This window comes from Schistocerca nitens, chromosome 4, assembly GCF_023898315.1.
Source record: "Schistocerca nitens isolate TAMUIC-IGC-003100 chromosome 4, iqSchNite1.1, whole genome shotgun sequence".
Lineage (NCBI taxonomy): Eukaryota > Metazoa > Arthropoda > Insecta > Orthoptera > Acrididae > Schistocerca > Schistocerca nitens.
The window spans coordinates 688,794,989-688,810,012 of NC_064617.1; the positions used below are offsets into that span (position 1 = coordinate 688,794,989).

At 44.7% G+C, this 15,024-nt stretch overlaps 1 protein-coding gene across 1 annotated transcript in view; it reads right to left on the minus strand.

The window, feature by feature from the left end:
• LOC126252503 (multidrug resistance protein homolog 49-like) overlaps nt 1-15,024 on the minus strand; it is a 182,406-nt gene that overhangs the window by 117,726 nt on the left and 49,656 nt on the right. The window contains exons 5-6 of the mRNA XM_049953398.1: nt 12,025-12,244; nt 8,209-8,345 (exon numbers count right to left, since the gene is read on the minus strand). Coding sequence (XP_049809355.1) covers nt 8,209-8,345; nt 12,025-12,244 — 357 coding nt within the window. The remainder of the gene's footprint in view (nt 1-8,208; nt 8,346-12,024; nt 12,245-15,024) is intronic.

The window sequence follows — 15,024 nt, forward strand, 5'->3', positions numbered from 1 at the left end:
CAGAAACGCCACAGTAAATTTAGAAGAGGAATTTATTCCTTAAAAGACAACAAATTTGAGAAATTAAACATGAAAGGAATCCAACAGAGACCTTTCAAGATACATCACATGATCACACTGACAGAACCACAGGCACATAGACACAGGCAACAGAGCATGCACAATGTCGGCACTAGTACAGTGTATATCCATCTTTCGCAGCAATGCGGGCTGCTATTCTCCCATGGAGACGATCGTAGAGATGTTGGATGTAGTCCTGTGGAACGGCTTGCCATGCCATTTCCACCTGGCGCCTCAGTTGGACCAGCGTTCGTGCTGGACGTGCAGACCGCGTGAGACGACGCTTCATCCAGTCCCAAACATGCTCAATGGGGGACAGATCCGGAGATCTTGCTGGCCAGGGTAGTTGACTTACACCTTCTAGAGCACGTTGGGTGGCACGGGATACGTGCGGACGTGCATTGTCCTGTTGGAACAGCAAGTTCCCTTGCCGGTCTAGGAATGGTAGAACGATGGGTTCGATGACGGTTTGGATGTACCGTGCACTATTCAGTGTCCCCTCGACGATCACCAGTGGTGTACGGCCAGTGTAGGAGATCGCTCCCCACACCATGATGCCGGGTGTTGGCCCTGTGTGCCTCGGTCGTATGCAGTCCTGATTGTGGCGCTCACCTGCACGGCGCCAAACACGCATACGACCATCATTGGCACCAAGGCAGAAGCGACTCTCATCGCTGAAGACGACACGTCTCCATTCGTCCCTCCATTCACGCCTGTCGCGACACCACTGGAGGCGGGCTGCACGATGTTGGGGCGTGAGCGGAAGACGGCCTAACGGTGTGCGGGACCGTAGCCCAGCTTCATGGAGACGGTTGCGAATGGTCCTCGCCGATACCCCAGGAGCAACAGTGTCCCTAATTTGCTGGGAAGTGGCGGTGCGGTCCCCTACGGCACTGCGTAGGATCCTACGGTCTTGGCGTGCATCCGTGCGTCGCTGCGGTCCGGTCCCAGGTCGACGGGCACGTGCACCTTCCGCCGACCACTGGCGACAACATCGATGTACTGTGGAGACCTCACGCCCCACGTGTTGAGCAATTCGGCGGTACGTCCACCCGGCCTCCCGCATGCCCACTATACGCCCTCGCTCAAAGTCCGTCAACTGCACATACGGTTCACGTCCACGCTGTCGCGGCATGCTACCAGTGTTAAAGACTGCGATGGAGCTCCGTATGCCACGTCAAACTGGCTGACACTGACGGCGGCGGTGCACAAATGCTGCGCAGCTAGCGCCATTCGACGGCCAACACCGCGGTTCCTGGTGTGTCCGCTGTGCCGTGCGTGTGATCATTGCTTGTACAGCCCTCTCGCAGTGTCCGGAGCAAGTATGGTGGGTCTGACACACCGGTGTCAATGTGTTCTTTTTTCCATTTCCAGGAGTGTATGTTCATTGAATATGCGAGTTGAAAAATCATCAATAAGAATGAAAAATAAAAATGGTATCCACACTGTCTTTTTTATTTCATGAGCTTTCATCTGCACTATATCAGAAAGTCTGCTATTTGTTAACTGCAGTGAGCGCAAATTTCCGTCACCTCGCGTAGTGTAAGAAATTCTGTTGGGAAATATTAACTGGTAGTATCGCCAAGGATGCTGTCCATTATCTCGATTGTCTGAAGTCAATGTTGTGCATAAACAAGGCAAAGTCGATGTCTTAGTTTGTTTCTGATTACCTCATGAAGACTAAAGAATATAAGAGTGGGATAATATAGAAATGCGTAATGCAAGCAGTCAGATATTTATACAGTGACATTCTTCATTAATATTTGCCTGTGTAATGGGTGAATTTTTCCTTGTGAACTCTTATGACTACTCGCTTATAGCAGACACGAGATTACTTTTTGACTTCTTCTTCAGTGTTTGAGAGCTTTAGAGCTGCCTATTGTCAAACATATGTACATAATTTCGTCAGTGTCATTCCAACACATCTTATCGTACGTTAATGTCTGTTAGATATCAGTTTTGACAGCAGTTGGCCACAACAGTCAAAATTAGGTACCTTGTGTATGATAACTTTATTGAGTGTGCATATCTATGTTTCATTTTGACAGTATCACACAAATTGCTAAGAAGTACTAACAGCACAACACTGCTAGTATGAACAACGGCGGTAAAACAAAAAACGACGAATAAAAACACGCGCTCTTGGTTGGTGTGGAGGGGTTAGGTGTGGAGGGGGGTAAATGGGCGGGGCTTGTGCAAATGTCGGGGGCTGTCGCTAACGTTTCCTTGAGTAATGTTGCCTACTCCTTGGATTATAACTTTTGTTTTTATGTTTATTCTGTTCCTTGGTTACTGTTTTGTTGTTTACAAGTTACATATGGCAACTGTACTTCTTTTTCTGTAATACCAAGTAATAAACCGTTCAAGTATATTCTCAGCGGGTGTTTGAATATTTATTAAGTACGGGTAGCTCTACACGACGAAAATATACCCGTCATTATGATTATCTTTGCAGTATTAAAAATGTACATTTTCAACTGTTAATGTGTGATTATTGTTGGTTATTGAGGCCCTTATCTATCAGTTGGACTTTATCACGAGCTGCCGAGTAGTTTCAGGATCAACTATTCCAAAATGTTTGCAGCTGGGGCGTTACAGACCCCTCTCGAGTATGTAGTAATTCTGTCAGAGACAGCAAAGGACTTGGAAGAGCAGTTGAATGGAATGGACAGTGTCTTGAAAGGAGGATATAAGATGAACATCAACAAAAGCAAAACAAGGATAATGGAATGTAGTCTAATTAAGTCGGGTGATGCTGAGGGAATTAGATTAGCAAATGAGACACTTAAAGTAGTAAAGGAGCTTTGCTATTTGGGGAGCAGAATAACTGATGATGGTCGAAGTAGAGAGGATATAAAATGTAGACTGGCAATGGCAAGGAAAGCGTTTCTGAAGAAGAGAAATTTGTTAACATCGAGTACAGATTTAAGTGTCAGGAAGTCATTTCTGAAAGTATTTGTATGGAGTGTAGCTAGCAATGTATGGAAGTGAAACATGGACGATAAATAGTTTGGACAAGAAGAGAATAGAAGCTTTCGAAATGTGGTGCTACAGAAGAATGCTGAAGATTAGATGGGTAGATCACATAACTAATGAGGAAGTATTGAATAGGAGAATAGAAGTTTGTGGCACAACTTGACCAGAAGAAGGGGTCGGTTGGTAGGACATGTTCTGAGGCATCAAGGGATCACCAATTTAGTATTGGAGGGCAGCGTGGAGGGTAAAAATCGTAGAGGGAGACCAAGAGATGAATACACTAAGCAGATTCAGAAGTATGTAGGTTGCAGTAGGTACTGGGAGATGAAAAAGCTTGCACAGGATAGAGTAGCATGGAGAGCTGCATCAAACCAGTCTCAGGACTGAAGACCACAACAACAACAACTCGAGTATGTAGAAATAAAGAGATTCGATCAGTTCAATTAGATTCGCTGAAATGAATGAATGAAGGAGACTAAATCAATGAAGACATAATGACATGAAGTGATTTATATGGAGGAGATGTAGCAATACAGCAGACCCGGCTAGTCGGGATTAATGCTCGGAAAGAGAGAGAGTCATTCTTGACTGACATCAACGGACCATATCCTATCTCAAAGGTAACTAACGCCCATGACTGTTACAGCATGTATTTAAAGCAAACCTGATCTGAATCCTCATAGCGGCGCTATTAGCGCCTCTCGTGTGCAACTGGCGCGAAATTTGAATGGACACATATTGCAGGTGTAGAAACATGCCTACCAACTTTCGTTTTGTTTCGCACAACTCGTTCTTAGCGTTGACATTCTCTCTCTCTCTCTTTTTGTCGTCAGTATAGTTTCAACACCCAGCAATGCCTGTCAGCATTGTTGAACCCATAATTTCACAGCTTCCCCATTCATTTCAGTCGTATCATCCATTCATTTCATTTCGATTAATTTAATTCAGTTGATATAGATCCCTTGTGGCCACTTTTCCGTCGATTCCCTATCCCCAGTGGTGCCGTTTCCCCGTCTCTGGTGGGAAAACCTCTGGCAGTAGTGTTCCAGAGTCCAGGTCTGGCACAGACTTTCACTATTCACGAGATATTCGTAATAACATTGTCCAACGCCTTCATCTCATAGTTCAGCAGAACAGAAAATTTGCCCAAGCAGGGACAGAAGAAACCAAAACATAACTTGGCTTTAAGGTTAAAAACAGCTGTCGTATTCTTTTGTACAAGGGTTTTGTAAGTTTGTCAACTGGCGACAATGATATTCCAACAGTGGGCAGCGGTATGGAGGTGAAATCTATTAGTCGTCTCGATACGATACAGAACGTTATCACTGAGCCGCGCAGCAACAGAGGCCGCCGAAAGACGCGCCTCAGATAGGTAAATCCTTCGTTTCCCGGCCGCCCAGAAAGCAGTTCGCATGATGCCCTCCTTTATCCACCGTTCAAGTATCGTGTTAACTATTTTGATTTGAACATGTATTTCAGTTTAGATGCAAATGGGACTATTTGCTCGTTGCTTACGACGGACTTGGCATCGGTTCTGGAACTTATCGGCTTGCTATTTGCTTGAAGGAGTCTCGCGTCGCCACCTCCCAACTTGCACCGTTTGTGAACATTTTCCGTGCCAGTTTGAAGTTTACTAGGAGCACCTTGTAGCGGGACTCGACTACCGTGTACATAAGGAACAATTTGTGTTGTTCTCAGTGGAATACAAAAGAACAGACCAATGGTGGTGCCGAATGATGGAGAAAATTTTAAGGAAGCTCATGCCCATCTCAATCCCGTGGCCTTAGTAGGCCGAAATTGCTATATCAGCGGTTTTCTTTTTGTCAATGTTGATTTCCTATTCACGACAGATGGCGGAGAGTTGTAAACTTTTGTTGTTTCCAGGCAGATATCTCAGTAGGCTGGCAGTGGGGAACAAGGAGCCCCAACTAGGAATATTTGGGAGGGGATATCCACTTCGGGAATTCTCCTGATGACTGAGGAAAACATGCCAGAAATCTTGGCCGTAAGCAGGGTGCTGGAACTATACTTATGGCCGGCAAAGAGAGAGAGAGAGAGAGGGAGGGAGAGAGAATGTCAACGCCAAGAACGAGTTGTGCGAAATAAAACGAAAGTTGGTAGGCATGTTTCTAAACCTGCAAGATGTGTCCATTCAAATTTCGCGCCAGTTGCATACGAGAGGCGTTAATAGCGCCGCTATGAGGATTCAGATCAGGTTTGTTTTAAATACATGCTGTAACAGTCATGGGCGTTAGTTACCTTTGAGATAGGATATGGTCCGTTGATGCCAATCAAGAATGACTCTCTCTCTATCCAAGCATTAATCCCGACTTGCAGGGTCTGCTGTTTTGCTACATCTCCTCCATTTCTCCCCGTCGTTGTGAACATTTTCCGTACCAGTTTGAAGGTTACTAGGAGCACCTTGTAGCGGGACTCGACTACCCTGTACATAAGGAACAATTTCTGTTTGTTCCCAGCGGGATACAAAAGAATGGACCGATGGTGGTGCCGAATGCTGGTGAAAATTTTAAGGAAGCTCATGCCCATCTCAATCCATCTCATCTGGTCTTAAGCCAACAACGTGCATGTCTCTCCTGACGTTGGCAGTCCATCTCTTTGCCGGTCTTCCTGATGGCTCTTGTTCCTCCTGGGTTGATGTGAAGTGCTGTTTTTGCAACTGAGTTGTGTGGTTTCTCATGACGTGGCCGTACCAGGGGAGACGGGCTGCCCTCACTTTGTCGGTGATCGGCGCGACGCCAGACCTTTGCCGGACGTCTGTAGTTTTTACGTGGTCACATCGTGTCAACCCCATGGACCATCGAAGCATCTTCATCTCCATGGTGTGTAACATTTGCTCCTGTTGTTTCGTCATAGAGCGACACTCAGTCCCATATCATGGTCTTATATACTTTTGCCTTCAGATACTGAGGTATCTTTTTATCGCAGAGGACTCCAGTGACCTGTCTCCAATTGAGCCAAGATGCATTCACCTTCATCCGAGTATCAAGAATTGTGTTGCAGTCCGAGGTGACGACAGACCCTAGCTACTTAAAATGGATGGTCTTCTGCAGGTCTTTTTCGTCGATACTATGACTATAGGGCGACAAAGACGCGTTTATCAACACCTCATTGAATTTCAACGAGATCGTGTAATAGGGTTACGAGAAGTTGGATGTTACTTCTGCGATACTCCAGAAAGACTTGGCAGGAATTTAGCCACTGTACATGATTGCTGACAGCGGTGGTCACGAGAAGATACGGTCGCTAGAAGACAGGGCTCCGGATGCCAACGTGACGCTACCGAGAGGGAAGACCATCATCTTCTGCGTATGGCTCTGGCGAATCACAGAGCACGTGCAGCAGCAATTTGAGCAGTGACGCAACGAACTGTTACAAATCGGTTACTTCAAAGACAGCTCCGAGACAGACGCCCTGTAGTGTGCATTTCACTGACTCCAAACCACCGCCGTTTGCAGCCTCAATGGCTTCAAGCGAGAGCTCATTGGAGGGCAGGATGGAAGTCTATTGTATTTTCTGATGAAAGCTGGTTCTGCCTCGGTGCCAGTGATGGCCATGTGCCGGTTAGAAGGAAGTCCGTTGAGGGCTTGCATCCATCCTGCCCGTGTGCTAGACACATTGGACCTACACCTGGAGTTATATACTGGGCTGCACTCTCGTGCAAGAGCACTCTTGTTGTTATCCCGCGCACGCTGACTGCAAATTTGTAGGTCAATCTGATGGTTCGACCTGTTTTTCCAACGGGTAACGCTTGCCCACATACCGCTTTGTAGCCAAACATGTTCTACGAATGCCGACATGTTGCTTGGCCCACTTGATCACCAGATCTGTCTCCAATCGAGGCCGGCCGGAGTGGCCGAGCGGTTCTGGGCGCTGCAGTCTGGAGCCGCGCGACCGCTACGGTCGCAGGTTCGAATCCTGCCTCGGGCATGGATGTGTGTGATATCCTTAGTTTAGTTAGGTTTAAGTATTCTAAGTTCTAGGGGACTGATGGCCTCAGAAGTTAAGTCCCATAGTGCTCAGAGCCATTAGAACCATTTCCAATCGAGCGCATATGGGACATAATCGGACGACAACTCCAGCGTCATCCGCAAACAGCATTAACCGACCCTGTATTGACCGATCAAGTGCAACAAGCATGTGACTCCATTCCACAAACTGACATCCGGCATCTGTACGGCACAATGATTGGACATTTGCACGCTTGCATTTAACATTCTGGCGGTTATAGCGGTTGTTAATGTACTAACATTTCCCATATCAGGCAGTGGTGGTAAGTTCCTATGGGTCCAAATTACTGAGGTTCAAAATTCAAATGGCTCTGAGCACTATGGGCCGGCCGGAGTGGCCGTGCGGTTCTAGGCGCTACAGTTTGGAACCGAGCGACCGCAACGGTCGCAGGTTCGAATCCTGCCTCGGGCATGGATGTGTGTGATGTCCTTAGTTTAGTTAGGTTTAATTAGTACTATGTTCTAGGCGACTGATGACCTCAGAAGTTAAGTCGCATAGTGCTCGGAGCAATTTGAACCATTGAAGCACAATGGGACTTAACATCTGAGGTCATCAGTCCCCTAGAACTTAGAACTACTTAAACCTAACTAACCTAAGGACATCACACTCATCCATGTCCGATGCAGGATTCGAATCTGCGACCGTAGCGGTTGCGCGGTTCCAGACGGTTTCTCCTAGAACCGCTTGGCCACCCCGGCCAGCAAATTACTGAGGTCATCGGTCCCTAGGCTAACACACTATTTAATCTAACTTAAAATAACTTATGCTAAGGACAACATACACAACTCGAACCTCCGGCAGTGAAAGACGCGCGAACCGTGGCAAGACGTCCGAAACCGCGCGGCTACCGCGCGCGGCTCATTTCTCATTTGCTACGGCTTATCTCGTGCTTACATTAACCTGTGATCTTGCTACGTTAATCACTTAGCTAGACAATTGTATTCCCGAAAATCCATTACTTATTTTTTTGGTGTTGCGATTTTTTTCCGTCGGTGTATTTTAATCTACTTCTGAGCCATTGCTGTCTGCTGTCCCATACAAAAATTGAAATTTTGTATAAATGTCTATCTGTATGTTATGCACTGAGTGTGGACTGTGTGTCAGCGTCGAATGAGGACGACAGTTGAGTACTCCGGTACTCACTTCGAGGCGGACACTGCGCCCTAGTGCTGCAAGAACACCGACCTCCTCGACGCCCAGGTCGCTGCTTGCACGTCGCCGGTGGGGCTCCTGCTCAGCTTGGAGGGAGCAGGGGCCCAGTTCTGACGCTGCAGGCTCAACTGTGTACAATCAGAAGCAAACTGTGATCGCTCAACCTCAACTTGCTGTTCGATCACACTGCGAATGAATGCATGGTATGAACAGCTGACGGATTACCTCAAGACTCATAACATCCGTGATAAATATCAGTCAGGCTTGCGAAAGCACCATAGTACAGCAGCTGCATTAATCAAAGTAACTGATGACATTAAACATGCTATGGACAGACGTGAAGCTACCATCCTAACACTGCTTGACTTTAGCAAGGCTTCTGATACAGTTGACTTTGATATATTACTAATTAAAATGAAACAACTGAATTTCTCAAACAGCGCAATACGCTGGTTCGACAGCTACCTCAGAAACAGAAGTCAACAAGTCATTTGTGGGTCGGAGAAGTCATCATGGAAAAACGTGTGCTCTGGAGATCCCCAAGGCTCTGTCCGTGGTCCATTACTCTTCTCACTGTAGATTAATGATATTTCTTCAGTGATTCACTCCTGCAACTACCATCTATATGCCGACGACATCCAACTGTACATAAATGCAAGCCCCAAGAACATTGCTGACGCAGTAGCGAGTATGAACGCAGATCTTTGCTCTGTTTCTCGATGGGCACAGAACCTAGGTCTGAAACTAAACCCCAAGAAATCCCAGGTCATTCTTATATCTCATCCAAAGTTAATCACCCGGTACTTTCGCGAAACAGTCCCTCAATTACTCCTCAATGATACCCAACTACCATACCAAAAAACAGTAAAAGACCTTGGAATAATCTTGGATGAACACCTAAACGGGGAAGAACAAACTCACAGCTTGCCGGAAATCGCTTTCCTCCCTACATGCAGTCCAAAAATTTAGAAAAATATTTCCAGCTCATGTTAAACAAAAATTAGTCCAAAAACTAGTCTTGCCTAATCTTTACTACTGTGATGTAGTTCAACAAGGCACAAATAGTGAAAATTCGAGATGCCTCGAGCTAGTGATGAATGCTTGCGTTAGATACGTGTGCAATATATGGTTGTATGATCATATCAGTCCTTCATACTCCCAGCTAGGTTGGATACGCCCACATAAGGCACGCGATCTCCACACGATATGCTTACTTCATCGATTTCTTAGCCTCTGGTGCCCCCAATACTTACCTTCTCACATTAAACACCTATCATCATTCCACAACCAGAATACCAGATCGGATACGTCTAGCATCTTGGCTGTACCTTTACATAACACAAAATCTTTCTCCTTGTCATTCTCCATCTCAGCTATACGACTATGGAACGCGCAACCCTGTGATCTGCGTCTTATCCAGAACCACTCAACATTCAAGAGGGAACTCAAAACTTACATATTAGGGACGGTATAGCCACCATTGTTGTGCCCCTCTCATTTCTTTCTTTCTCCTCTCCATCATACCTTCGAATTTCACCATTCTATTTCTCTTCCTCTAACCTAGCTACCTCTTCTATATCTCTTTCACCCCATTCTATCGTCTTATATCTCTGCTCGATGAGAATAACTCACAAGCTGCAAGAACATAACGAGAAAATACCCAACTAGCAATAGGACTGACATTCATAAAAGAAAAATATGTTTACTTCGATTTACATAGTCATTACTATTATTATTACTACTATTGATTGTTACAATTATTTTTTATTGTTATAATTATCATTGTGCTACTGTTATAATCTCTATTTTTTTCTTTAATATTAATACTGTATAACACGTTATGTGTCCTTAATGTTCTGTACAAACTGAAATTCATTCAATTTGAGTATGCCTGGTTAGGTGTAAGAGAGGGCCTGAAGGCCCTGATCTTGCCAGGTAAAATAAATGCATAAATAAATAAATAAATAAATGAGCGAACAGCAAATTCCCTTATTTAAAAGTACATTCTAAAGTGCCAAAAAACCTTACAATAACAATAAGTAAATACACCGACTTCCATGAATTGGGAGCAAATAACGAGGACAATCGGAAAATGTAATACGTAAAGTAACTGTTACGAATCTCGACTGTGTTCCTACATCCACCCCTAGATATACAGAGTGTTACAAAAAGGTACGGCCAAACTTTCAGGAAACATTCCTCACACACAAATAAAGAAAAGATGTTACGTGGACGTGTGTCCGGAAACCCTTAATTTCCATGTTAGAGCTCATTTTAGTTTCGTCAGTATGTACTGTACTTCCTCGATTCACCGCCAGTTGGCCCAATTGAAGGAAGGTAATGTTGACTTCGGTGCTTGTGTTGACATGCGACTCATTGCTCTACAGTACTAGCATCAAGCACATCAGTACGTAGCATCAACAGGTTAGTGTTCATCACGAACGTGGTTTTACAGTCAGTGCAATGTTTACAAATGCGGAGTTGGCAGATGCCCATTTGATGTATGGATTAGCACGGGGCAATAGCCGCGGCGCGGCACGTATGTATCGAGACAGATTTCCAGAACGAAGGTGTCCCGACAGGAAGACGTTCGTAGCAATGACTCGCGACTGGGGAAGACCTAGAACGACGAGAACACCTGCAATGGACGAGGCAATTCTTCGTGCAGTTGACGATAACCCTAATGTCAGTGTTAGAGATGTTGCTGCTGTACAAGGTAACGTTGACCACGTCACTGTATGGAGAGTGCTACGGGAGAACCAGATGTTTCCGTACCATGTACAGCGTGTGCAGGCACTATCAGCAGCTGATTGGCCTCCACAGGTACACTTCTGCGAATGGTTCATCCAAAAATGTGTCAATCCTCATTTCAGTGCAAATGTTCTCTTAACGGAGGAGGCATCATTCCAACGTGATCAAATTGTAAATTTTCACAATCAACATGTGTGGGCTGACGAGAATCCGCACGCAATTGTGCAATCACGTCATCAACACAGATTTTCTGTGAACGTTTGGGCAGGCATTGTTGGTGATGTCTTGATTGGGTCCCATTTTCTTCCACCTACGCTCAATGGATCATGATTTCATACGGGATACTCTACCTGTGCTGGTAGAACATGTGCCTTTACAAGAACGACACAACATGTGGTTCATGCACGATGGAGCTCCTGCACATTTCAGTCGAAGTGTTCGTACGCTTCTCAACAACAGATTCGGTGACCGATGGATTGGTAGAGGCGGACCAATTCCATGGCCTCCACGCTCTCCTGACCTCAACCCTCTCGACTTTCATTTATGGGGACATTTGAAATCTCTTGTCTACACAACCCCGGTACCAAATGTAGAGACTCTTCGTGCTCGTATTGTGGACGGCTGTGATACAATACGCCATTCTCCAGGGCTGCATCAGCGCATCAGGGGTTCCATGCGACAGAGGGTGGATGCATGTATCCTCGCTAACGGAGGACATTTTGAACATTTCCTGTAACAAAGTGTTTGAAGTCACGCTGGTACGTTCTGTTGCTGTGTGTTTCCATTCCATGATTAATGTGATTTGAAGAGAAGTAATAAAATGAGCTCTGACATGGAAAGTAAGCGTTTCCATACACATGTTCACATAACATCTTTTCTTTATTTGTGTGTGAGAAATGTTTCCTGAAAGTTTGGCCGTACCTTTTTGTAACACCCTGTATAATCCAAAAGGAGGGTATTCTTTGTGGAAAACCTGTTCATTGAAGGTTTAGTAGGGCGTACAATCAGCCGTATGTTAGTGTTTGTCCCACCCCTAGCGACTAGGGAGGCACCCACATTCGTCAATGGTGTCGTCCTCTTCAGCATCAACGGCGTCGACGCTTCGCGCCTCGGCGGCGCGGCGTAGAGCCTGGAAGAGCCACTGGCGCTGCCTGAGCAGTTCCACCAGCGAGCCCTCCTCCACCGCCACGCCGGACTCCAGCACAACGATGTGCGACGCCGACTCCAGCGTCTTCTGGCGCGACGTCACCACCACCACCGTACACTCCGGCCGTGCCTGTAGTTACAAGCACGTGTGAAAGGTACCAATCACAAGTAAGCCAACGAGTGCTGACCCGTTTACATGCCTTAATCAACAGCAGAGCTGCAGGTCTAGCCACTCGTTTACTCTGTCGTGCTTATTTCACTTCGAATTTAAAAAGGAAGCGTCCGTTCCCTGACAGTACATGAGCACTAACGACTAACTATGAGTTATAGATTACCGTGTTCGAGTTCCATTCAGCTAATGTCTCCCAAAACCTATTATTTAGTATGCTATACACAGGCGTCGAGGCGAAAGACGAAGCCGCCTGGTAGAATTTTGCACAGAGCATAACTTATTCATAGCTAACACTTGGTTCAAGAATCATGAAAGAAGGTTGTATACACGGAAGAGATCTGGAGACACTAGAAGGTTTCAGATAGATTATATAATGGCAAGACAGAGATTTAGGAACCAGGTTTTAAATTGTAAGACATTTCCAGGGGCAGATGTGGACTCTGACCACAGTCCATTGGTTATGAACTGTAGATTAAAACTGAAGAAACTGCAGAAAGGTGGGAATATAAGAAGATAGGACCTGGATAAATTGACAGAACAAGAGGTTGTAGAGAGTTTCAGGGAGAGCATAAGGGAACAATTGACAGGAATGGGGGAAAGAAATACTGTAGAAGAAGAATGGGTAGCTTTAAGGGATGAAATAGTAAAGGTAGCAGAGGATCAAGTAGTTAAAAAGACGAGGGCTAATAGAAATCCTTGGGTAACAGAAGAAATATTGAATTTAATTGAAGTAAGGAGAAAATATAAAAATGCAGTAAATGAAGCAGGCAAAAAGGAATACAAACGTCTCAAAAATAAAATCGACAGGAAGTGCAAAATGGCTAAGCAGGGATGGCTAGAGGAAAACTGTAAGGATGTAGAGGCATATATCTCTAGGGGTAAGATAGATACTGCATACAGGAAAATTAAAGAGACCTTTGGAGAAAAGAGAACCACTTGTATGAATATCAAGAGGTCAAAAGGAAAACCAGTTCTAAGCAAAGAAGGGAAAGCAGAAAGGTGGAAGGAGTATACAGAGTGTCTATACAAGGGCGATGCACTTGAGGACAATATTATGGAAATGGAAGAGAATGTAGATGAAGATGAAATGGGAGATATGATACTGTGTGAAGAGTTTGACAGAGCACTGAAAGATCTAAGTCGAAACAAGGCCCCGGGAGTAGACAAAATCCCATTAGAACTAATGACAGCCTTGGGAGAACCAGGCCTAACAAAACTCTACTATTTAGTGAGAAAGATGTATGAGACAGGCGAAATATGTATGAAACAGGCGAAATACCCTCAGACTTCAAGAAGAATATAATAATTCCAATTCCAAAGAAAGCAGGTGTTGACAGATGTGAAAATTACCGAACTATAAGTTTAATAAGCCACGGCTGCAAAAAAACTAACACGAATTCCTTACAGACGAATGGAAAAACTGGTAAAAGCCGACCTCGGGGAAGATCAGTTTGGATTCCGCAGAAATGTAGGAACACATGAGGCAATACTGACCCTACGACTTATCTTAGAAGAAAGATTAAGGAAAGGCAAACCTACGTTTCTAGCATTTGTAGACTTAGAGAAAGCTTTTGACAATGTTGACTGGAATAGTCTCTTTCAAGTTATGAAGGTGGCAGGGGTAAAATACAGGGAGCGAAAGGCTATTTACAATTTGTACAGAAACAAAAAGGCAGTTGTAAGAGTGGAGGAACATGAAAGGGAAGCAGTGGTTGGGAAGGGAGTGAGACATGGTAGTAGCCTATCCCCGATGTTATTCAATCTATATATTGATCAAGCAGTAAAGGAAACAAAAGAAAAATTCGGAGTAGGAATTAAAATCCATGGAGAAGAAATAAAAAACTTTGAGGTTTGTCGATGACATTGTAATTCTATCAGAGACAGCAAAGGACCTGGAAGAGCAGTTGAAGGGATTGGACAGTGTCTTGAAAGGAGGGTATAAGATGAACATCAACGAAAGCAAAACGAGGATAATGGAATGTCATTGAATTAAATCAGATGATGCTAAGGGAATTAGATTACCAAATGAGACACTGAAAGTGGAATTTGTGTTCTGCTATTGAGGGAGCAAAATAACTGATGATGGTCGAAGTAGAGAGGATATAAAATATAGTCTAGCAATGGCAAGGAAAGCGTTCCTGAAGAAGAGAAATTTGTTAACATCGAGAATAGATTTGTCAGGAAGTTTTTTCGGAAAGTATTTGTATGGAAGAGGAACGTGGACGATAAATAGTTTAGACAAGAAGAGAATAGAAGGTTTCGAAATGTGGTGCTATAGAAGAATGCTGAAGATTAGATGGGTAGATCGCATAACTACTGAGGAGGTATTGAATGGAATTTGGGAGAAGAGAAATTTGTGGCACAACTTGACTAGAAAAAGGGTTCGGTTGGTAGGACATGTTCTGAGGTATCAATTTAGTATTAGAGGGCAGCGTGGAGGGTAAAAAGCGTAGAGGGAGACCAAAAGATGAATACACTAAGCAGATTCAGAAGGATGTAGGCTGCAGTAGGTACTGGGAGATGAAGAAGCTTGCACAGGATAGAGTAGCATGGAGAGCTGCATCAAACCAGTCTCTGGACTGAAGACAACAACAACACAGGTGTCCACAGAAAGTTATGCAAAGGGGGCAAGATAGTAAAATAGCCGTTTCTGACACCAGGAAACTTGAGAAATTCCTGTTGATTACTAACAAAAATAACCAGCAAATACACTGATCAGCCAGAGCATTACGACAACC